Source organism: Urocitellus parryii, chromosome 2 (assembly GCF_045843805.1).
Source record: "Urocitellus parryii isolate mUroPar1 chromosome 2, mUroPar1.hap1, whole genome shotgun sequence".
In the NCBI taxonomy this organism is placed as follows: Eukaryota; Metazoa; Chordata; class Mammalia; order Rodentia; family Sciuridae; genus Urocitellus; species Urocitellus parryii.
Window position 1 is genome coordinate 169091929 of NC_135532.1, and position 23547 is coordinate 169115475.

Below are 23547 nucleotides of genomic sequence, written 5' to 3' on the forward strand. Positions count from 1 at the left end.
CTCCCAGCACACCTCTGGAGATGATTGAATGAACGACAGCACACAATTTTCTGGAATGTTATCTGCCATTATAAAGAAACACTGCAAAGAATCAATACCAATCTGGTTTTATGTCATAATAGAAGTTCAAAACACAGGATTCAAAATTATATTCACAGTATTAGCCCTATAAATCATACATAAGCTACAACTCAATAACAAAAAACTGCCGATGTCATAGATCATTCATTACATTCAGCTTTTTTTGTTCTTTTCTAAACATAGGTACTATATAGGTAGGATGAACACTGGAAACATTTTAAGAGTTGATAGTTGTTATTTCTGGCATGTGGGACTTGGAGGGATTTTTTTCTTCTCTACAATCATCACTAGGTTACAAGGTTCCTATAAAACTCATGAGTAGACAGGAAAGAAGCAAATTAAAACACTGTCTCAGACATGCACTGAGCTTCTCTTACCGCATTCATTTTTTTTTTCCTCTCTTCCCTTGCCCTTGGCGTGTCCAGGGCAGGGTACACAGGCCCCCACCTGGGCCACACAGGCATTGTGAAGGATGTATCAACCGCCACTGCCATGTTCCTGTGGAGCCCAACGTCTCCTGCCTGGTGATAAGCTGCCACCTGCTCTGCGGTGCTACCTTCCACATGTGCAAAGAGGCAGAGCACAAGCTCCTCTGTCCTTTAGAGCAGGTTCCATGCCTCAACTCTGAATATGGCTGCCCCCTTTTAATGTCCCGCCACAAGCTGGCCAAGCATCTGCAGATGTGCCCGGCCAGCGTGGTCTGCTGCTCCATGGAATGGAACCGCTGGCCAAACGTGGACTCAGAAACAATCCTTCATGAGAACATCATGAAAGAGACCCCCAATGAGGAGTGTTTGGATACAGCCCTGGCCCTCCAGGATCAGAAGATTCTCTTCGGATCCTTGAACATGGTAGAGCTTTTCCCAGAAACCAGAGATGCCACAGAGGCGGAGCCAACCAGGAATGGTGATGCCAACTGGGAGGAAATGGAAGGAGCAGTGGGAGGACCAGATGCCAGTTTGGTACCACACAACGGTTTGTCAGCACCCAACGGGGAGATGAATGAGTTGAGTCAAGAAGAACGAGAGGCACTAGCCAAGACCAAAGAAGGGATGGACCTGGCCAAGTTCAACAAGTGGGAAAACATGTTCAGCAAAGAACATGCAGCCTCTGCTTTAACTAGTTCATCAGCAAATTGTGAGAACAAGAGCAGGGATGGTGCAGGGACAGAACAGATTTCCGATGGCAATAACGTGGTAGAGGGAGAGGCTGCTGCCAATGGCGAAGAACCACAGCAAGACCAGAAGCAGAGGGACTTTTCCGTAGAAATGGAAAAGACAGGCCTTGCCCCCTGGCAGGATGGTGTTCTGGAAAGATTGAAAACAGCTGTAGATGCAAAGGACTATAATATGTATCTAGTGCACAATGGGCGGATGCTCATTCACTTTGGTCAGATGCCTGCTTGTACCCCCAGGGAGAGAGACTTTGTTTATGGCAACCTTGAGGCTCAAGAAGTTAAGACCGTTTACACCTTCAAAGTTCCTGTGAGCTACTGTGGGAAGCGAGCAAGAATTGGGGATGCCATGTTGAGTTGTAGGCCAAGTGAACACAAGGCCGTAGATACTTCTGACTTGGGGATCACCGTGGAGGACCTGCCAAAATCAGACCTCATCAAGACCACCCTCCAGTGTGCTTTGGAAAGAGAACTCAAGGGCCACGTCATCTCTGAATCCAGGAGCATCGATGGGCTGTTTGTAGATTTTGCCACACAGACGTACAACTTTGAGCCAGGACCGTTTTCCTCGGGGACAGTGCTGGCTGATCTCCTGACTGCTGCCAACCCAGGGGGACTTCATGTAGAGCTCCACAGTGAGTGTGTGACCAGGAGACACAACAAGAGTAGCTCTGCGTTTACTTTCACCTGCAACAAATTCTTCAGAAGGGATGAATTCCCCCTGCACTTTAAGAACGTCCACACAGACATTCAGTCATGCCTCAACGGCTGGTTCCAACACCGATGCCCCCTTTCCTACCTGGGATGTACATTTGTTCAGAACTATTTCCGTCCCCCAGGACAAAAGGCCAAAGTGATCTACAGTCAGAAGCTCAAGACCTTTGCCATCAAGCCCGAGGTTGCTCCAGAGCTGAACGAGAGCAGGAAGAACAACCATCTCATAGATCAAGGAGGAAAAAGCCAGAACTCTCTAACCAGCCTGCCCCTGGAGGTTTTGCAGTACATTGCTGGGTTCTTGGACAGCATCAGCCTGTCCCAGCTCTCCCAGGTGTCTGTGCTGATGAGGAATATCTGTGCCACCCTGTTACAGGAGAGAGGGATGGTCCTCTTGCAATGGAAGAAGAAGAAGTACTCTCATGGAGGCACCTCCTGGAAAGTCCACAGAGAGGCAAGTTAATATGCATTCACTCAGTCAACAAATACTTGTAAAGAGCTTTTTATGTGCCAAGCATTGCACTAGATGATGGGACAGTTGTTAGAATTAAGACTGATTCAAGGAGATCAGTCTATTAAGGGAGACAGACCCTTCTCCACGCTGGTGTGTCCCCAGATTGCTTAACTGGTTTCCTTTGCCCTCCAGCTTCCAGTGGGGCTAATACCATGGGAGGGAAGGAGGGTGGAAGAACAGGGTTGAAGGATCCACTCTCCTGGTTCCTTCCCTTCATGCCCCTTTGAACTGGCTAAGTTCAGCTAAGGTGGCTGCCTCCGGTGGCTCTCCCCACACAGTTACTCATTCTGGGTTCCTATGACAGCCTTCTTCCCCTTTAGGCCTAGAGGAGTGACTCTATACTGTTACTAAGGTTGGATACTCTACAGTATCTCATGGCTTTCCTGTACCTTGCCCATATATTTGAAAATCATTCCTCTTAAAAATTCTCTTAACGTGACCCCATTTGTGTGTGCCATCTATTTCCTGCTTGGACTCAATTACAGTAAGGCAACATTCTTCTCAGTCCTATGTCAACTGATTCTTGGTTATTGTTTGTTTTGTAGTGAGTGCTGAGTATTGAACCCAGAACCTTGGGCATACTAAGCAAACACTGAATCCATGAACTACACCCCCAGCCCTCAATGGTTCTTTGAAGAATAGTTTTTGCTGTTGATAAAGGCATTTTGAAATTCTTCATGAATTCAATCTACTGATCTCTCCCCTGGTTCAAATACTTAATTTTTTCAGAAAACTTTGTTGTATTAAAGCATCCCTTTCCTTCAGTAAAATTTTTGTTTTTTCTTCTCCATTGGGTCATATTTACTTAGCTGTATTATGACTTCTACAGAAGTAAGACTCCTAATTCATCATATCTAAGTGCCTGTAATGTCCTTTTTTTTTTTTTTTTTTTTTTTTTTTGGTAGCGGGGATTAAACTGAGGGATACTTCACTACTGAGCTGAGCTACATCTCCAGACCTTTTCATTTTTTATTTTTGAAATAGGGTCCCCCTAATTTGCTCAGGCTGGCCTTGAACTTGTGTTCTTCCTCCCTCAGTTTCCCAAGGAGCTGGGATTACAAATGTGTGCCACTACACCTGGCCTGTAACGTTCTTTCTCATAGTAAATATGGGGGTAATACGAACCAAGAATGACTAATACCTATTTAGGTCAATAATTCTATAATATTAATGTTGCAGTTCTTCCTAATAGGTGGGTATTTAAGAGCTGCATTGGGGAATTAGAAGTGTTTGCATCTATTTTTGTTGACTATATTTAAAATGTGTATTTCCATTATTGATCACCTAGACAGTCTTGTTCAAACATAATTATAAGACTCTCTCTTACGTATCCATGCCTACATCCATGTGCTAAACACTGACTGTCAACCACATGCTAAGGATAAATAGTGAATGAGATATTCTTTTGAAAAAGTGTTGTCTAAAACTACCTATTATCTTCCTCTACAAAACAGATGCAAATAATTTAATTTTTGCATGCTAGAAATTACATTTTTCTTTTTTTGGTGGGGGGCAGGTGGGAGTGGGGAGAGGTAAGTTTCAAGTTTGTTCCTAATTCAATGATTGCTGACCACTCTTGGATATCATTTGGGACAAACTAATTTGCTTGCAGAAAAGAACAAAGAGAATTTAGTTGGGGCTAAAGGATATTCACATTAAAATGGCTTTTGGGGTAAAAAGGGAAATAATTCCAAGATCCCAAGAAATAGTTTATTTTTGCACAGGAACAAGACAAAACACTGAGGGTGAAGTAGTTAGGCTGAAAGGGTACCAGGTGCCAAGGGTGCCAAGCCTCATAGCCACATTTTAAAACTAGTAGCTTTGCCACCACCTCCTAGCTGGAAAGACCAGAGAGTGTTTTATTGAGTACTGACTCAACTCATAGAACTCTCCATTGAGGTAAGACCTTAATTTAGTTAGAATACTTCTAATTTCAAGCAGGTAGAAAAGCAATTAAAAGTACCATAAACAATAAATGGAATTTATTAGCCTATATAACTCAAAAGTCCTTAGCTAATAGTTTCAGGTAAGGCTTGATTTAGCAACTCAAAAAATTCCCCAATGTTCGTTTTACTTTCTGTTTCTTTGTTTCCTCAATATTGGCTCCATTCTAAGACAGTTCTCCTCTGGTGGTCCCTAGAGACTGCTGACACCTCCTAGGACTACAGTTCCCAGTTCAAGTACAGAAGGAGAAAGAGAATCTGCTTTTTGAAATCTCAAACAAAAGTGCTGGGGTAGAATCCCATTGGTGCTAATTGTCCTGATTTAAACTGGGTCTACTCTAGAACTAACAGTTGCTAGTGGAAGGACAGGGGAAGGTAGGTGGATGTCAATATGCTGATCTGTGTCATCATTCCCACACAACTGCAAGGCTGTCTGGGAAGGTTATTAATTGGAAGGGGGAAGCTTAAATTGGACACTGGGGAAGAAACTAACAAAAGTCAAATGCCACTGAACACTCTGGAAGGAAGTAGAGAGAGGCGTTTCCTTATCCTGTTCAAACACAGCCAGCCTGGGGGCATTGCCCCAGGTTTATCTTTAAGTTTTTCTCTTTCTCCACAGATCTGGCAGTTCAGCAGCCTCTTCTCCCAAATCAAGAGCTGGGAGTTTAATGAAGTCACCTCCATGTCTGAGCATCTGAAGGCCTGTCCTTTCAACATCATAGAGCACAAGACTGACCCGATTCGTTTGACCAGCATGTGTCAGCCCCGTGAGCAGGCCCAAGAGAGCTTAGTCTCCACCTTTAGAACTAGACCACGAGGAAGACACATCTAGAGATTTGGATGGCATCATTCTTGAATTTTTCCTTGGAGTGATTGAAAGCAGGACTGAGAATGGTTTGAGAAACCCCTGCTGTAACTGCATATTCTGCTTCATTGCATGTATTGGAACATATGATGTCTTTCAAAACCTCAGCAATTGTACTAGATCTAAGAATTTCCTAAGCGATGACTTATATGATAATGCCACACTGTGACTTAGTTTTCTTTTTCTTTTTTCTAAAATAGATAAGTCTGAGGAGAGAATAAGTAACTGAGGCTATTTGGAAAGGAATACAAGTCTTTAGGAAGTGAGAGAGCAACGAAATTCCGTAACCAACAAAAGCCCATGATTTTACACTGGGCTTTTTGGTTTACAAAACTTGCATATTGGCAGGGCAGACAGTGCATGGACAGTCAGTTACTTCCTAGGGTGCAGAGTTACCTCCCAGGGTGCAGGGTGGAGGGCATCCAGCTCTAAGGTTCTGAAGCTGGGCCTATCTTGACAGTCAAGTTCAGGGTGACTTTTGGTCACCCTGATGCCTCTAAACCCAAGTAGTCCCAACTCATCCTAATAGAACAGAGCCCCCTGGCTGAGCACAGCAGCCTGGAGGATACCGCAGGCCCAAAGGTAAGGAGATCACTGAGTCTCTTGTGTAGATTCTTAGCAAGGTATAGAAAGCCTTGAAAAACGAGGGAGAGTCCAGAGGAGACTCTGTATTTTCAAAGAAAGGACAAAAGCCTCAAGCCTACTTTTGAACGTTTTTAATAATGATTCAGAGTCAAGGTTGTTTTTTCCTGAGACGTATATTGTAGGTCTGGGTGAAGGAGAGCATAGGCATAGCCCAGTGCCACCCTATATCTGAAATGACCTCCATACATGATGCCAACCTCAGTGTCATGCCAGGACACACAGGGAAGCTGAGGAGACTACGTGTTGGGTAAAGCCCAAACAAGACCCCCCACAGTTCCTGTGGCACTGGTCCGCAGGTACCATACACCACTTGGATAGTCCACTGGGGGCCCTAGAGAGAAAGACATATGAACACAGTGGTTCCTTGGATTGCCCCAAGCTTGCTGGTCATTCCTCCAGCTGGTCAAAAACAGATGCTACTGCTGTTTTTGATAACAAACCATGAATATTCACAAGCACATAAGTAGAGGGAAAAGTCCCCAATAAATTTGCAATCCCTGAAGCCAAGTTTCCTAATCTTGGAACTCCTAGCCACTTGGAACCCGGACTAGCTTCACTACTGAGCTACCTCCCCAGCCCCTTTTCATTTTGAGGCAGGGTCTCACTACGTTTCTGGAGCTGGTCTTGAACTTGTGATGTTCCTGCCTCAGCCTCCCAAGATGCTGGGGTTACAGGTGTGCACCACTGTGCCTAACCAGAACTATTGACATTTTAAATTGGATAATTCTTTGTCATAATGGACTATTCTATATATTATAGGGTATTTAGCAATACCCTTGGCCTCTATTAAATCCATCCTCCACCCCACAGTAGCACTCACACAGTGAACAGCCAAAAATGTCTCCAGATATTGCAGAATGACCTCTGGGAGCAAAGTGGCTGCAGGCTGAGAACCACTGTCCTAAGGAATATCATAGCAGTAAGTTAGGATATGCTCATTTTTCAGTACAACAGAATCTTGTTGCACATAGCCATCCACAATGGCTGTGGTTTAATGCTGCCCTTATGTATCTACTAAATAGGTTTTAGATGTCAGGTGATATTAAGTCGGAAACCAGATGGATCCAATTGTTTGATATGGCTTCATGTCCCCAGGCCACATGGAAGAATATGTATTTTCTGCTCTCCTCAGTTATATCCAGGAAAGTTATTTGTCTTATGTTTATGTCCTTCTTACCTTAATCAGTGCCATTTTCCAAGCAGTTCTAGCTGTTCTCAAGCAAGTGAGAAATAGGAAAAAGGGAGGACAGAACAAAAGGGAAGTAGAGAAAGAATTCACCCAACCAAAGAAATTGGCTCATTCATCTGGGTGCTTGTTTTGACTGGGTCGCCCCAGTTCAGAAATGGTGTAGATCATACCTCTGAAAAGGAAGAGTCAAGATGGTGGTAGAGCAAGCCCCAAACCAGAAATATGCTCATCTTTCATTATTATGTGCCACTTGGTACTATTTGGTAACGTAATCTTACTTTTTCTAAAGCTTATTGTTTGATTTATATTTTACATTTATATATGTCATTGTTTTCTAAAAATATAACTAGAGTGTGATCTAAGGCTTTACTCAGTGAAGATGAGTAACTAGAAGCAAACTCTGGATGTCAGGTGTGGGAAAGAAGAAAGGAAGAGAGTTCTCTGGGTGTCAGTTACATGTGTTTGGAATCTGGTCCTTCTTATGTGGAGGAATAATGCTCCCAAAGCCAGGATTTCTAATTGGAAAAAGAGAGAAAGAGGAACTACGGACAGAGGACGATGAGTCGGGGCTGTGGTTGAGGAGCAACCACAGAGGCATGAAGAGGGCAGAAGGCTTTCCCTCCACAGCGAGGGTGGGCGGGGCACGGGTTCAGGACACGCCCCCTCGTGGGGGGCGGGGCGCTCCTTGAGGCACTTTCCTCTCCCATTTGCTCCCTTCAGAACAATACTGATTTGGTCAACATCATCAAACACATTTATAAGATAATTGTTCATATTGCAGGAAACCAGGGTACTGCTGGTATCTCCTGGTTCCTAGAGGAGAGAGCAGAGGAGCAGGAGGGGACCTTATCAGAGAGGCTGTGGGGAGACAGATGATTGATTAGTGAGGTGAGGCTGTAGTGAGCAGCAGGAGCAGGGAGTGCCTAAGGAAGAGACAAGACAGCTAGACATGGCTTCAGAGTAAGAAGCACTTGAGGTGGGCAGAGAGGGCTGTGTCACAGGAATAGAGCCTCAACAGAGCTCTTGATGAGCATCACAGCCCAGAAAGGCAGACCAGAGTAGAGACTAGCTTTGAATGTGGAGGGCAGGGTCTGTAGAACTTGGCCAGAAAGGACTCTATTGCCTTAGCAGCAAAGCGATCTGGAAAAGAACTTTCTCCTCTTCTGAAGGGAAGAGTAAAAAAGCAAAGTGGAACTTGGAGATGGATCGGGAAAACTGCTGTAAAAGTCTGCCTTCTGTGTGAAATCAAATCAAACTGAAATGAAGAATGATATTGTGTAGATGTGATGATCTATTGCTATATACTGGAAATCCCAGTGTCTCTATAGGAGGAAATAAAGGCTGCTTTGCACTCACCTTTGAAAGGTTAAGGTGTGTGAATCTTGTGAGTTATATCTAGAGAGTTTTGTGATTTGCTGGCGGAGAAGTCATTAACAAAACTAAGGATTGTGTGTCTTGAAGAAAAGTCAAGAACAAGCTTGAAGAGTACAGCTCTCTAGGTGCCCCCGCAGCTCACCAATTCTGATGAAGTCCTGGAGCAACTGTGGATCTCAGCCACTAATCCTAGTTCCTCCTCCTCCACTCCAATGCCTTCTCCCTCCGTGAAAGCTGGACTCAACTTGGATGCTGGTAACAGCATAGATTCTATGTCCTATCAATCAAAGATCATCTACACCAAATCCCCCACTTTGTGCCCTCAAATCTTCTGTCTCTGACCTTTGCTGAGGCTGATCCCAGTAGTCTGGGGCTGAGAAAAACCCATCTTGCCCTGACCTGTCAATTTCCCTCATCCCATGGTTTGCTTGGCAATTCACTTTTTGTCCACAATGGCCATCCACATGTCCTTACCCTCTTTCCTATCTGCCTCGGCTCTGGGCCATTCAGAAGTTTCATGTACTTCCTCCATCCAGCCTGCTACAAGGAGGCCACTGTCTCTGGATCTAAATCCTCTTCAGCCTCACTACAATTTGTTTTCCTTTCCTTTCTCCTGCTTTCTATCCTCTAGATTGGGCTTCTTCCTCTACAATCACCACGTGGAAAGAAAAGGTGGCTGGCCTGGCACAACTGCTAAAGCTGGTAGATTTGATACCACCTTAACGTGGATACCACCTGGCCCCCTGTCATCCCACCTTACCACCATTCTCAAGATCACCTGTTTTGGACCGGGTGTAAGGGAATAGGAAAAATGTCTCGCCCTTGAATCTAGGGTGCTAGGAATAGGTAGTGTTAAGAGTGGGTCTTCTGGATATGCCTGGAAGGGGGTGGGAAATTAGAGCCATGAGAGCCAGGACTGCACAAGAAGTTTTATTTTCCTCAGCACAGAGGTGCACAGAAGTCCCACTTTATTTCCAACTTTAGGAGTGAACAGAAAAAAATCTCAGAAATATCTCCCAAGGAAAGAAAAGTGGGCAAAAACACAACCAGGTAGAATAGACCCACCTTCTCAGGTAAGCAAACCAGGAAGCCCAGTGCTTACAAGGGAATAGAGCAGAGTTGGGGGTGTCATTATAGGGGGCATTACTGGGGAAGAAGGCAGGACCACAATGTAAACATCCAAGAGCTATTCCAGGACATAGAGGACACCATCAGGAAGGAGACCTCCTTCCTCATGCTGTTTTGGCCTGAAGCCCTAATGAAACAGGAGAGGGAAGTCTGTCCAGAACCTCAGGTAACCCAAGACTTCCTGTTAGGCACTTGCAGCAGGAATGGGGATGGGATGGAGGCAGAGCCACTTTGGACATGGGGAGTCACAGCTGTAGTAGATAGTGAGGTCAGTCACTGGAGGAGCTTGACATAATTTGCAGGGAAGAGTCCAAAGTGGCCGTGGCAACGTCCCCGCCACCAGCCCTCATCCACCATCTCAATGTCAGTAATGATGTCATCCGGATCAAAGGAAAGCTCATCACTTCCCTCTGGGGAGGAAATGGAGGGGATATTAGGATGATCAAACAGGAATCCTGCCATCTCTCCCTGAACTTACTCCCAGGAAAGAGGCCTGGCCTTTGTCTTGGTGGCAAGACTGGGCCTTTCCCTGACCCCCAGGATCCATCCCCTTCCTGTCTATCATAGGTCTCAGGCCACTCACAACCTACCTCCTTGGTAGTCATACTGGGCAACAGCTGAGATCCCCTTAGCCCCAGCCCCAGCTGGGCTGCCTGATGGTCCTGCATGATGAGAAATATACACATGGTCTCACCAACAAGGAGAAGGCAGAGACAGATCCTCCTGGGCAGTGGGGAAACGCATCCTCCTCTTCTCCCACACCTGACAAAACTGAGGAGTTGCTTCTCCCCCTAACCATACCCCACTCACCAGCCAGGGTGGAGGGAACACAGGGATCCTCAGGCTCCAGCACATCCTCATAGTCCCCCTCTGTATCATTATCCTGCTCCTGCTTGTCCATCTCCCCAACATCCTCATAGTCATTCTCAGGCTCAGGCTCAGGCTTAGGCTCTGCTTCATATATTGGCTCTTCCACCACCTGGAAGCCTTCCGGAGTTCTAGGAGGCAGAGCTGGGGGCTCCTCATGGTCCTGAGAAAAGACAATGTGGAACAGGGTGACTTGCACTCACCAAGAGGAGTCAGTGGAGACCCCACCTGCACCACCACAGTCTGTCATCCATCTTCATCCTGCAACCTCCTTCCATACCCACTCACTCAGAACACCTACCAAGAAACGACAGGAGGGGAATGTAAAAGGAATAAAGGCAGGAAAGTGGAAGGCAAGTCAGAGCCTTTGGAAGCCCAGGGAAACTCTGAAGCAAAAGCACATCGTTGGGATAGCACAGCTAAGATAAGCAGCTGTCCTAGTTTGTCCAGGATTGGGAATTTTCCAGAATGCAGGACTTTTCACCGCTCAAACCAGAACAGTCCCAGGTGAAGCAGGGTGTTTGGCCACCCTATGCAATCCACCTCCCTGGGGCAGAGAGTCCTCGGGGCCCTGCTTACCTCCGGGGGTCTCTGCCTCATGGGCAGGGAAGGCACTGGGTGTTCTCTGCTAGTTCTCACAGGCTCGGGCTCTGGTGCTGGATGACTCTGTGCTGGAGGCCAGGCCTACGGAGAACAAGCACCCACCACCTTCACTCACAATCCCCAGGCACACCCCTCCTGCTCTCTGCCAATCCAACTAGAACGCATCGCTCAAGATGGGCTCCAGCCTGAACTGGCTCCTTCCTCTTGGATGACTGGCCGCAGTGGCTGGTGGCCTGCCCTTCATTGTACTACATATATCTTAGTTTGCTTGTTTGTTTTCTGATGTTTCTGACATACGAGTATCAACTACACAGATGACTGAATCTTCCTGAGGACAGAAACAGCTGACTCTGCCTACACAGGGAAGACCCAGGCCTTATTTTCTTGCCATCATTTGGACCCCTCAGGTTCTGCCTGGGAAAGGGATTCCAGACGAGGATCCTGGAGGCCAGGCTCACCTCTGAGGAGATTTTCTTGGGCAATGGGGCTGGCGCTGCTGGCTCTTCTGCGGGAACCACTGGCTGCTGAGCCTCTTGTCTCATCTTCACCACAGCCTTGCGCTCCTGTTGCTGCCTGGCCACCTGCTGTGCCTTCTCCTCTTCCTCCTTCTTCCTCTTCTCCTCAGCCATGGACTCAAATTTTGCCTTCAGCCCACGGGCACCACTGGAAGCTGTACACAGGCAAGAAGAATTAGGGTTGACATGGACGGGGAGTGGAGGAAAGGGTGGCGTTTGAAGGAAGAAGAGGAATCAGTTTTGGATATCCAGAAGAGAAGATGGAGAGGAGACTCATGGAGGGAGAATGAAAGAGGCAGCGATGGAGGAACAGAGGGGTACAGGGGGATGGTTTGGACTCAAAGCCCAGATTTCCATCTAGCCATTCGGTGTGACCTCAGACTCTTGTCCTTTCTAAATTATAAGCCTTGATTCCCTCAGTAGCTCACTCTCCTCAAACATGTACGTCCTCTAGCCACCACCATCTTCTGCCCATCCCAAGCTCCTACCCCTGCATACCCTTCCCAAGTACTTCTCCCTCCCTCCCCCCTGTGTTCTCTGCCCCCAGCTCCCTCCCTAATGCCACTCTATCACTTGACCTGGTTTTTCTAGGAGACAGATCTGGGAATATGAGGCTAGAGATCAAGCCTCCCTCAGATAACCTCTGGAGTTAAAGGCATGCAGGAGATAGACTGCAGATGAGAAAGAGGAAGTTGAAGATCATAGAGGAAACTGAGACTCACCGGCTTCTATGGGTGTCGTCTTCTTATAAGCTGTGGTTGGGGCCTCCATCTCATTGAAGCCAACAGCACTCTGTAATTTGGGAGAACAGTATGTGCAGGTGGGGAGGGACAGGATGGCAGTGACTCAGAAGGCAGTACTGGGGATTGGGCCCACTGTAGGAAGTAGCCCTTAACCATGTGGGTCTTAACACTAGTACAAGGTCCTATTATTATTTTGTGGCAGAGAGAGTTCTAAACAGGTAGATTTGGTGGCTCCCTTTGAAAGCTTAGTGTACTTTGGATCACATGTCTTGAGCCTAGAGTGCAGCAGGGTCCCTGGCCAGTGCAAAAGGAGCTAGTGTATGGATCAACAGTGACATAGACTAGGCAGAGACAAAAAGGAGTGGGTTAAGCAATGCCAAGCAATCCATGAAACTGCACAACTAACACTACCTTTCCCTGAGGTTCATTTCTCCTCTCTGTCTCTCCTTGCTGCATTCCACTGTCCTCACTTAAAGCTCATCAGGTTGTGACCTCATGTCCATCAGATGCTGAAGGCAGTCAATGGGGAGGGCAGGATCCCAGCAGGACAGGCTCAGAGCACCAGCATCACTGACCCATCCTTCTCCCCACTTTGCTTCGCACTCTTCTCTCTACTTCCCTACACGTAGGGGACCCTTCTCAGGACACTGGTGTTCTGGCGCGTTACCTTATCCACTCGGTCCTTCTGGATTCCATACTGACCACCAAAGCCCTTGGAGTAATCTGTGGGACAGGAAGTTCTGAGAGTCACAATAGGAGGTTAAAATGCTGGAGATAGGTGGGGAAATGGAGCCGTGGGAAGAAGGACCAGAAGACAGGAATGTGGGACACAGAGACACAAGAGGAAATGTGAGACTCGGAGGATAGAGAGAGGCATGGGTGGGAAAAGAGGGGAAAGGATGGGGGCGATCAGAGAGAATGGAGAAGAGAGAAATGGAAACAGGGAAACAAAAAAAAAATTAAAGAAGTTTCAAAATAATGGGAAACAAAACAAACAAAAAAGGAAAAAACAAGGAGAGCTCTCCAGCTACCCCTGCACGGATCCAGGGAAGAGGTAGACTGTGAGGCTGAAGGGGAGGTGAGACACATAGCCAAGCCACTGTGTGGCCATCGCCCAGCCTTTCCCAGTGACCCCTTCTCTTTGGCCTCCCTCCTCAGCTCTGCTCCGAATCCTGCTGTTGTCCTCTCCACCCCTGCATGTCTCCCCTCCTCCAGCCACTTCCTCTCCACCCCACCCCATCTGCCTTCTCTGCACATCAGCCCCTCCACATCCGGGGCCCCTGGAGCCACTTCCAGACAGAATGGAAGGAGATCTCTGTCCTTCTCCGTGACCTCTCTCTTCTCAGCCCCAACTCACCTCTCTGGGACTCGTGTTTCTCCGTCTCTCCCTTGTAGTCATATCCCAGAGCTGCTTTGTCCCGTTTATCCGTCTCCACCCCATAACGGCCACCAAAGCCTCGAGAGTAGTCTAGGGTTGAAAGGGCAGTCTGTTAGATCTTAGAGACTTAAAATTCAAGGATAACTCCAGAATAAAGGAATTGAATACTTTCAGACTATTACAAGAAAAAAAGAATGAAAGAAAACTTCATCAGTCTCATAGAAAGCAGTGAAGGGGACAGAGAAAACAAGCACACGGTAGAATTAAAGAGTGGATAAGGTAGTGGGCCGGGGAGTCCTGGAGCGGGGACACTGGCAGCAGCTGTTGGGAGGTGAAGTCCGTGGAGGAGCCAGCCGGGCAGGTAGGCGAGGCGGGAGTGCAGGTCCTTACCTTTCTGAGATGTGTGTTTCTCCACTTCTCCTTTGTAATTGAAGCCCACGGCTGACTGCAGAGAAATGGACAGACAACTGTTAGAGTCCGGACTGTCAGTTTTCCTCTCCCTGGCTTTCCCTTACTCTAGGTTCAGCCCCAAAGGTAGATTATGGGGGCTCAGGGCTGTGATAGGGCTTTAACCTAGAACAGAATCCCGACTGGCTGGTGGTGCTTGGCAGTGTGCTACCGAGCAATGAGCACGGGCTCTGCACACAGACAGCTCTAGTTCCAACCCTGCTTCCCCTATTCATAGTTGGTTAGCTTTAGACATGCTCCTTAATAGGACTGAGCACTGGTCTCTAATATAACATGAAGAGTAGAACACCTGCTTTATCCATCTCCACTATAAACTGCAAGAAAGGCTCCCTCTTCATTTAGAATAATATGACAAAAAAATGGAACAAGGTATATACATGAATCTGCATTGAGTCATTTTCTAAATTAGTGTATTTCTTCCTGAGAAATCCTCACAAAACTAAAATCAGATAATACGTATAAAAGTACCTTGTAAACCAGTATGCACATGAAAGAGATATTTATCCTGTTCTTGGTTGATTATACCTGCCTCTCTTCTTTCATAACTCAGCAGTGAAACACAAAGATGCAGATTTTGGTGGGGTGGGAGAAACCGGGAGAATCTGGATCTTGGCTGACTCCAGAGCTGGATGAACTGTCCAGGGGACCTAACATCACCTGGGGGCTGCATCCCCATTGGCTTAGTAACTGGGAGTCTGTAAACAAGTCTAGGTTTTGCATCTCACGAACTAATTAGTAAAGTGTCCTTTCTTATTTACATGACACACACATTGTTCAGGTGATTTCCCTTGTGGCTTGTAAAGCAGACATGTAACAATAAGAGATTAGGCAAAGACACACAGGAGGGGAGCCAAATGGAACAGGAAATTCCATCCTGTTTATAGAACATTACAAGCTATGCCATTTATGCCTTCAAAAATCACCTTCTGCATTTCCCTTTTCTTTAGAGCAGGTTTTGAACTTTCCAAGATGTGTTTTGGCTTTCCCCTGCCTCTCTCCACCATGTAGACAGTCAATATTCTAGCACTTAGTTTTATGAATTCAGTCTCACATAATCAACAAATGCTGGAAATTAGAACAACACAACTGAGTTAGCTTGAAGATGTCCTCTCTCTGTGCAGCTGTAGGGAAGAGACACCAGCCTGCACCATGAAATAAAAGCTCAAAGAATCTCATTTAATAAGGCATGGAACAGAGAGCTTCAATGAATTAGCAAATTTCCTCTCCTGTCTACCTTGTCATCCTGTAATTGTACTATGCTGGTATATATATATATATATATATATATATATATATATATATATTTTTTTTTTTTTTTTTTCTTTTAAACTACTGTTTGGTACAAAGGAGTCTCTGTAAATACCCAGACTTCAGAGATTGAAGCTAAATCCTGTGAAAAGTACCCTTCACCTCTGAAAATCATTTCGATCCTAAATAATTGCTTTTATCGATTATTTGTTGTCATGGTAATAATATTTAAGTTAACATCTCTGTTTTCCTGAAAGGCATGCATTTTTAGAAGGTTTTGATGTTAGGCCAAAAGAAGAGCTTGGGGAAATTTCTTTTCATGTGTATAGGTATAATAAAACCCAATGACTTGCTGGGCACGGTGGGGCATGCCTGTAATCCCAGCAGTTTAGGAGGCTGAGACAGGAGAATCACAAGTTCAAAGCCAGCCTCAGCAATGGCTAGGCGCTGAACAACTCAATGAGACCATGTCTCTAAATAAAATAGAAAAATAGGACCGGGGATGTGACTCAGTGGTTGAATGCCCCTGAGTTCAATCCCTGCTACCAGTAAATAAATAAATAAAAGGACTGAGGTTGTGGCTCAGTGGTAAATTGCCCCTGGGTTTAATCCCCAGTACCAAAAAAACCAATCAAACAAATGAATTAAACATAAAATAAAGAAACAAAAACAAAACCAATGGCTTGAGGAATTCTTATTCAGAGAGCTTGAGTCTTTGCCTCATTTATTTATTTTTTTGCAGTGATAGGAATGAAAAACCAGGCCTCACAAAGGCTGGGCAAGTGCTGTACCACTGAGCTATACCCAGCCCCTGCTGCATGTCAATGGATATCTTGGGGCTCAGCATGTGGCCTCCAACAGTGGCACCAAGGAACTTGCTGAGGGAGTTCATGGGGACTAGGCCTGTGATGGCGCCACACCCAAATAGTATCTACTGCCTCCAATAGTGTGGCCTACATTTATGGGCAAGTATCAGCAGGTCCCCCATGGTTTAAGGAGGACAGTGCAGGGAGCAAGTCACTGCTTACCTTGTCTGCCCTGTCCCTCTCGACTCCGAATTTGCCTCCAAAGCCTTTGGCAGCATCAGTCTGCGAAGAGTGCTTCTCCACCTCAGCAACATACTCATGGCCCACGGCACTCTGAGAACAATCAAGAATGGAAGGATGAAATGGTCAAAATGACCTTGAAACCATAGATACAGGGATGCAATATCCATTGCATGTCAGAACACCAGCAAGTCCACGCTGGATCAGTCCTGCAGCCTCTGAGAGTGGTGCTGAGGAGTACGGGATGAGGGCAGGGGGCCTTTCCTGTCCTAGCACATCCCTGATTCTTCCCTGTACCACCAGGGAGCCATCACCTAGAAGATTCCTGGAGGCTGGGCAGGGAGCCAGAGGACAGAGCTGGGTAGGAGGAGCAGTGTTCAAACCAGAAACAAAAAGAGCTAAAACAAGGGCCTTGTGCATCAAAACAATAATGAAGTAAATTCTTAACTTTTCTCCAACATTTAATGTATAATATATGTACAAAAGATCACCAAATACACAGTAAAGAAATAATAAAAGAAGTTGAACAAAGACATAATATATAGACATTTAAAATAAGTAAATGATTCTAAAACCTATTTTCCCCTTCTCCTCTTGTGTACCCTTGTGGGAGACCAACCTCCCACGTGATTGAGTTAACTCTGCTGCTGGGTGATGTGGCATCAGGCACCATGCTGCTAGACTGCCCCGCTTTTCTAGGGTTCAAGTGACTGTCTTCGTGCCCAGGCTGTGTCTTCCTACAGCCCCATGGGTGGAGCAATGCTCACTTGTTCCTTTGTAATATAATCCCTGGCCCTTTTAGGATAGAATCTTCCATGGAAGTGCCTTTTGTGTGTCCCCTTCTCTTATTGTGTCCTTGGGTGTGGCCTACCCAGATGTCAGTCAACCTGCTGACAGTGGACATCATGAAGATAGACTCAGCCCCCTGAAATCTGACCCCTTGCCTTATTTGAATAGCTTCTCCTCAATAAAAAGGGACAGCACATGCTCTCTCTCTTTCCCTGCGGACCCTTAAGGTCAGAGGAGCCATGACAGCGACCCCAAAGAAAAAGGTATTTGTGTCTCTTGTGTGGTTATTTTGTGCAGCCCAGTTAGCCCAGTTAGCCCAGTTTAACTGGTGTGAACCTTGTGTGTTTTAGTCGCGAACAGAAACCTGGCACACCCTCTCTTGTTGGTGCAGGAGTAACAGTGTGCCTCTGACTGCCATTCTAATATTTAGCCTCTATTTTCCACCATCTATATCTTAGGTGTTAAGATCAGAAAAAAAAAATGATAAAAATTACATGCAGACATTCTATTTTTAAAAGCCTAAGTGGGTACTGTACTTTTGAACATATTTTAAACCATGAAACCAACAAATTAGTCTTTTTTAAAAAAAAACAAATCTCTCTCTTGCAACTCACCTGGTCCATTCGGTCTCTTTCCACTCCAAACCGACCGCCATAGCCATGGGACGCTTTGGGCCCTGATTCCATCTCTTTCTTCTTGAGAACATCATGCTCCTCTGACACTTTGCTCCTCAGCTGGTGAATGCTGGAAGTAACCACATGATCGAGATTTACCCAGCATAGGGAGGTCAGTGAACCCATCCTCCCAGAAAAGTGGAAGTCCTGAGGTCTGTTTATTTGTAGCAATGACCCGAGTCCTCAAAATATGCTAGTGATGGGTCTGGCAGTAAGAGATCAGTCTGACCTGTGCACAATACCCTATCTAAACTCTCAGAAGCTTATAGTATTTCCTATAGTCTGTTATTTTGCTTATTAAAATAAGCTTCTGATCTTTAGTACCATTTTTTCATGTTCTTGAGCCTTAGAGGATGATGGTACCTATATTGTATTAACTGAGATGTCATCTTCCTCTCTGAATGGACCTGCTTTCTATCAATTAAGTGATCCATCTCAAGAAGCATAAAAATATTCATTGAAACATTGTGCACAACAGCAAAACAGCAAGAAACTACATGGCCAATAACTAAAAAATAGTTTAGAAAATTGAAACGTTAAGCTTCAATAGCATACTGGAAATAATTAAAAATGGTGCTTATAAAAGTGCAGCATTGGGGAAATTTATTTATACATTAGTATTGTGTGAATGTTTTTGTCAAGAATCAACATCTTCTGACCCTCTTCTCCCCACGCCAGATAATTCCTGAGAGAACTAATACTAAACAAAAAAAATAGTAATATCCAAGTATCCTTAACTGTTACAACAGTTTAGGGTTCAAACGATAGATTTGGGACACCCAGGGATTTGCCCCATCCCCAAGAGCAAGTGACACCCAGGGAGCCATCCTCTCTCTCACTGAACACTCACTTCCATTTTTATCATGAAGGTGGCTGCAACTTCAGAGGGTGGACAGTCACCTTGGCCAATGGGTTTGGCCTGAGCATATGAAGCCATAGATCAGCACCAGCACCCTTAAGTGACAACAAGGACTGATATATACTTGGGGCACATACAGGATCCCCTGGGGATTTTTAGAAACATTTGGGCAAGAGAACTCTAGGTAAGAAATTTGACCTTCTGCAGCAAGCAATGAAGATTTGAGGTATTGGGAGTGATGTCCCTGGTCCTTCACAAGCTCAGGACCAGTAGACACATTGGTCATAGGCAGAATGGCCATCTCACGGTGGAAATGCTCTTCTTTCATGGAAGAATAGATCCATCTGGTGGCCTTGTGGGATAATCCAGTGAAGGTCTTTTTAAAAAGCCTTTTCAGCTTTAGCCACAGTTAATTTTAGAAAGCTGGCTATAAACCAGATGAAATTAATCTAAGTGCTGGAAGAACCCTCTGTTCCCATGCCTCCTTTAAACCCTCTGGCAGCGGTGACGGCAGAGGTCCCATGTTACTAGTTCAACAACACCAATGCTTTAGAACCTACTGTGTCAGAAAGGCTGTGGGATCCAAGAACAAGTAAATCACCCTCCTGTGCTTCCCAACTGAAAGACTCAGAGGAAGAATGAAGAAAATGGGGCCAAACATTGCTTTCTATTAAGAAATAGCCACTAAGTTTTAATGAGCTTAGTGATTATTAAATCAGATCATAACTACATTACGTTGAAACAAGTTTTGAAAAAGGGATTAGAAAAATGATATTCAGAAACACCCACTTAATAGATGACAGAGGCTAGCCAGGAGATTATGCCAATCCATAGATCATATCATTTGGATGAAAATGTGACCAGAGGAAAATAACAACTTTTTATTAACCTATTTAGGATATATATATTAACCTATTTAGGATATAGCTGAATCCATTCTGAATAGGTCTTGATATTGCATTCCTTTATTCAATGATTATTAATGAAACAATTTTTGAGTGTGAGGTGCTGTTAGGTTCTGAGGACACAAAGATGATTAATGTATGGAAGTAATACCTGGGTCAGGTGCAAGAGTAGAGAGGAAAAATTATAATTCACTAACTCAATATGCCAAGTACACCTAAGAAAATTTTGACACACTCTCAGATATCTATTTCAAAATTTCAACCATGTTACATTAATAAAGCAATGAAGATCATGAGAACCAAGCAAAATCCAGGACTTCAAAGATGAACTAAGAGAAAGGACAGAGGTTTTTTTTTTTTTTTTTTTTGTGAACAAAATTAAAAGCACAAAAGTGAGTGGTTCTGTATGTATACTATGGGTACTATATATTCTATGATCATGTATGTAGGAATAGCCATAGACAAAAATCTACTAGAACTATTAAATGACTTTGGCCAGATCACAGGATACAAGGTAACTATGTCAAAATCAAGTTATTTCTTGGGCTGGGGATGTGGCTCAAGTGGTAGTGCGCTCGCCTGGCATGCGTGCGGCCTGGGTTCAATCCTCAGCACCGCATACAAACAAAGATGTTGTGTGCGCCAAAAACTAAGAAAAAAATAAATACTAAAATTCTCTCTTAAAAAAAATCAAGTTATTTCTATATACTAGCCATGGATATTTGGAAATTCAAAGCTAAAAATAAATATAATTATAGCCACATGAAATAATATGAAATATTTTAGGATAAATTTAAGAAGAAAGTGGGGCACAGTGGCACACACTAGTAATCCCAGAGACTCAGGAGGCTGACGCAGGAGGATTACAAATTCAAGGCCAACCTCAGCAATTTAGTGAGGCCCTAAGCAACCTAGCAAGACACTGTCTCCACAATAAATAAATAAATAAATAAATAAATAAATAAATAAATAAGGCCTGAGATGTATTTCGTGATAAAGTGCCTCTGGTTCAATCCCTTGAACAACAACAACAACAAAATTCAGCCCACAAAGTCAGACTGAGATGAATTCAAATTATTATTTGTACATCCTTGGACAAATTACTAAACATCTAAACCTCTCTATTTACTTTTCTGTGGAATCAGGATAACAGCATGATCTATGATATAGTGTTGTTTGGGAAACACAATTTGCATGACACGTAACAGTTAATAAGTGTTGCCATGATTCTTAGGCCATAGCTGTGGCTCTTCATAGCATTCCTATGAGGTAAACAGGGATGGTCTATTATTCCCAGTCACAAGAGGGAATAGAGACAGAGTGGTGACATAATTCTCTTCAATGCCCCGAGTCCCTTGGTAGCAGAGCAGGGAACAGTCCCTAGATCTTCAGGCTGCTTGTTTAATACTCTTGGTACCGCATCATTCTATGTTGCCACTTGGAATAAAATGTCAGGGCGTGACAAAGTGGACAGTGCTCCCGAGGCAGTGAGGATGTGACCTGACGGCCAGACAGGTCTCAGGAAGCACTGGGAGCCACCTCTGATGTCAGGCTGCTCAGGGTGCAGTGCACAAACCCAACCACTTCTCTTCCACAATGAAATAAGAATAAAAATTGGGAGTATGTATTTAGAAACTTTCATAGCAATTTAACATAGCAATTCGATTTATCAAATCTAAAAATTAAAATTGTGCTTTTTTTTTTTTGAGGCTGGGATTGTGGCTCAGCGGTAGAGCGCTCGCGTAGTAGGCCTGGGGCCCTATGTTCGATCCTCAGCATCACATAAAAATAAATGAATGGAATAAAGGTATTGTATCCAACTACAGCTAGAAAAATAAATATTTTAAAAATTGTACTTTTTTTCTTCATGTCATTTTTTTTCATTTTACAAAAATATCAGTCTGTGACAAATTTGAAAACAAGAGCAGACTAAAAACCTGGTTCTTTCCCAAAGATAGTCTAAGAAACTCTTGTCTGGGAGTAGTGAGAATCCTTAGTGGTCAAGAGAAGAGACACCAAAAAGGATTAGTGGGCAAGGGTGGAGAGGAACGTGGAAAGGGCCACAGACTTTGGAAATCAGGCAGTTTCTTTATACAAAAGTTGGGGGACAGAGAGGAGCATTTGAGCTATTTTCTGAATTACCAAACCACTTCTCAAACTAAAGTTATTGAAGACAGACCTAAATAGAAACACCGTGGCGTGGGAGATGGTGGTGAGATGGTGAGAACCAGCCACTTCCTCTTCCTGCTTTGAGTCATGTAAGCGCACAGTTACTCTTGGACTGAACCCCCCCCAATCCCCAGCTCCAAAGGCCTCAGTGATTCCTATCAAACAGTGAAGGTTGGCGTAGAGCACATCAGCCACAGAGAACCAGAGGGTTAGGCACTGAATACTGGAATGTCCTCTAGAAGTCTTTTTTGGTCCAAATGAGGTCTCTGACTATCAGAGAGGATAAGAGAGAGTCACCAGGCCTGTTACCAACAAAGATAAGGCTTTTGTAACTTGGTAGCCTGGATAAATGGGAGGTGAGTCAGCTTTTGTGGAAATATATCTAACATTTATTGCATTAGGTATAGATCCAGCTAGGTTAACAAGACATATGCGTGGTTACCACATTGTATGACTTCAGCGGACATCAGACAAAGTGATGTATTCAGTGAAGCTCCACCTGCTTCCAAAATTGCCTGGTTTGTTTAAGAATGACATTCATTATAGCTTTGTAATTCAAACCACTTATGTCTGATTGAACAACCATGCACAGTACTGAATATTCTCAAACCACATAAACAAGTGCCAAGTTTTCTTAGTGTATTGCTTGAGTAACAAAGTCATCCACTGACATTTTTTGTTTTTCAATGCTGGGAATTGAACCCTGGGCCTTGTGCATGCTAGACAGATGTTCTACCCACTCACACTTTTCTAAATCTAGGGGAAACAAGGTTAAAACATTGCTACTAGATTGGGGGGGGGGTTAAAATGGAGCTGACAAAATTAATTTTTCCATTTTGTATGTAGTTATTGGTTCTTTCTATTGTTGCTCTTGTTATGCTCTTTGTTGTGTTTACTTTGCCACTGGCCTTGGACACTCTATTCCTACCCAAAACCGACAGTCCTGGTTAGATGGATCTGAATAATCCATGAAGAGAGGGGCTCTCTCAATCCTAATACACAATACATCCCACAGGAGCCTCTGGATATGTCCCCACGTTCCTTCTCTCTTCTGGTATCTTGCTAGTAAAAGTGAATGTTAGGCTATCACAATCCGTAAAAGGTAATTGCTAAAATAGTTTTAATCATTACGTTTTCCTATCACACTTCCTTTTGTTACTAAACATGAGGCTTCTCACAAGTACAAATGTACTTTAAGTCATTTGGGCCAACGATGGAAGCTCATATTGTCTTTTTAAATTTATTTTGAATTCTTCACCTTGACATTTTTACAGACTCCTTCTTAGTCCATCTGAACTCACCCTCTATTCTAAGTACACATTTATATTTATGTGAAGAGACAGATGGGTGATAACTAGATACCTAATGGGTAGTAGGTAGGTAGACAGACACTTCCTCTCTGAATCCCTGATGCCTGACTGAAGGAAGGCTGTTACTACAACAGACTCCCCTGGAGGAAGTAGCAGGGTCTTAGGTATAAAAGACTATTTATAAGGTCGGGGGACAAGAGGAAAGAAATGAAATACACAGTGACACATATAGAGACACACAAAGACAGAATCTACAAAAAAAAAACCCCAAAAAACAAACAATAACAACAAAAAAAAACCCCAAAATCCAAAAAACCCAAATATACACAGACATAAGCTGGAGCAG

At 44.4% G+C, this 23547-nt stretch overlaps 2 protein-coding genes across 4 annotated transcripts in view; one reads left to right on the forward strand and one right to left on the reverse strand.

Annotated features, from left to right (window-relative positions):
• Fbxo40 (F-box protein 40) overlaps nt 1-8495 on the forward strand; it is a 19992-nt gene extending 11497 nt beyond the window's left edge. For both annotated transcript variants that reach the window (XM_026395543.2, XM_026395552.2), the window contains 2 exons: nt 507-2423; nt 5046-8495. In XM_026395543.2, the coding sequence (XP_026251328.2) occupies nt 507-2423; nt 5046-5258 (2130 nt within the window). In that variant the 3' untranslated portion in view covers nt 5259-8495. The remainder of the gene's footprint in view (nt 1-506; nt 2424-5045) is intronic.
• Nucleotides 6890-23547, reverse strand: part of Hcls1 (hematopoietic cell-specific Lyn substrate 1) — a 21142-nt gene continuing 4484 nt past the window's right edge. For both annotated transcript variants that reach the window (XM_026395566.2, XM_077795345.1), the window contains 11 exons: nt 17899-18028; nt 16478-16588; nt 14124-14178; nt 13713-13823; nt 13023-13078; nt 12335-12404; nt 11556-11767; nt 11074-11178; nt 10438-10657; nt 10218-10289; nt 6890-10037 (listed from right to left, as the gene is read on the reverse strand). In XM_026395566.2, the coding sequence (XP_026251351.2) occupies nt 9901-10037; nt 10218-10289; nt 10438-10657; nt 11074-11178; nt 11556-11767; nt 12335-12404; nt 13023-13078; nt 13713-13823; nt 14124-14178; nt 16478-16588; nt 17899-18028 (1279 nt within the window). In that variant the 3' untranslated portion in view covers nt 6890-9900. The remainder of the gene's footprint in view (nt 10038-10217; nt 10290-10437; nt 10658-11073; nt 11179-11555; nt 11768-12334; nt 12405-13022; nt 13079-13712; nt 13824-14123; nt 14179-16477; nt 16589-17898; nt 18029-23547) is intronic.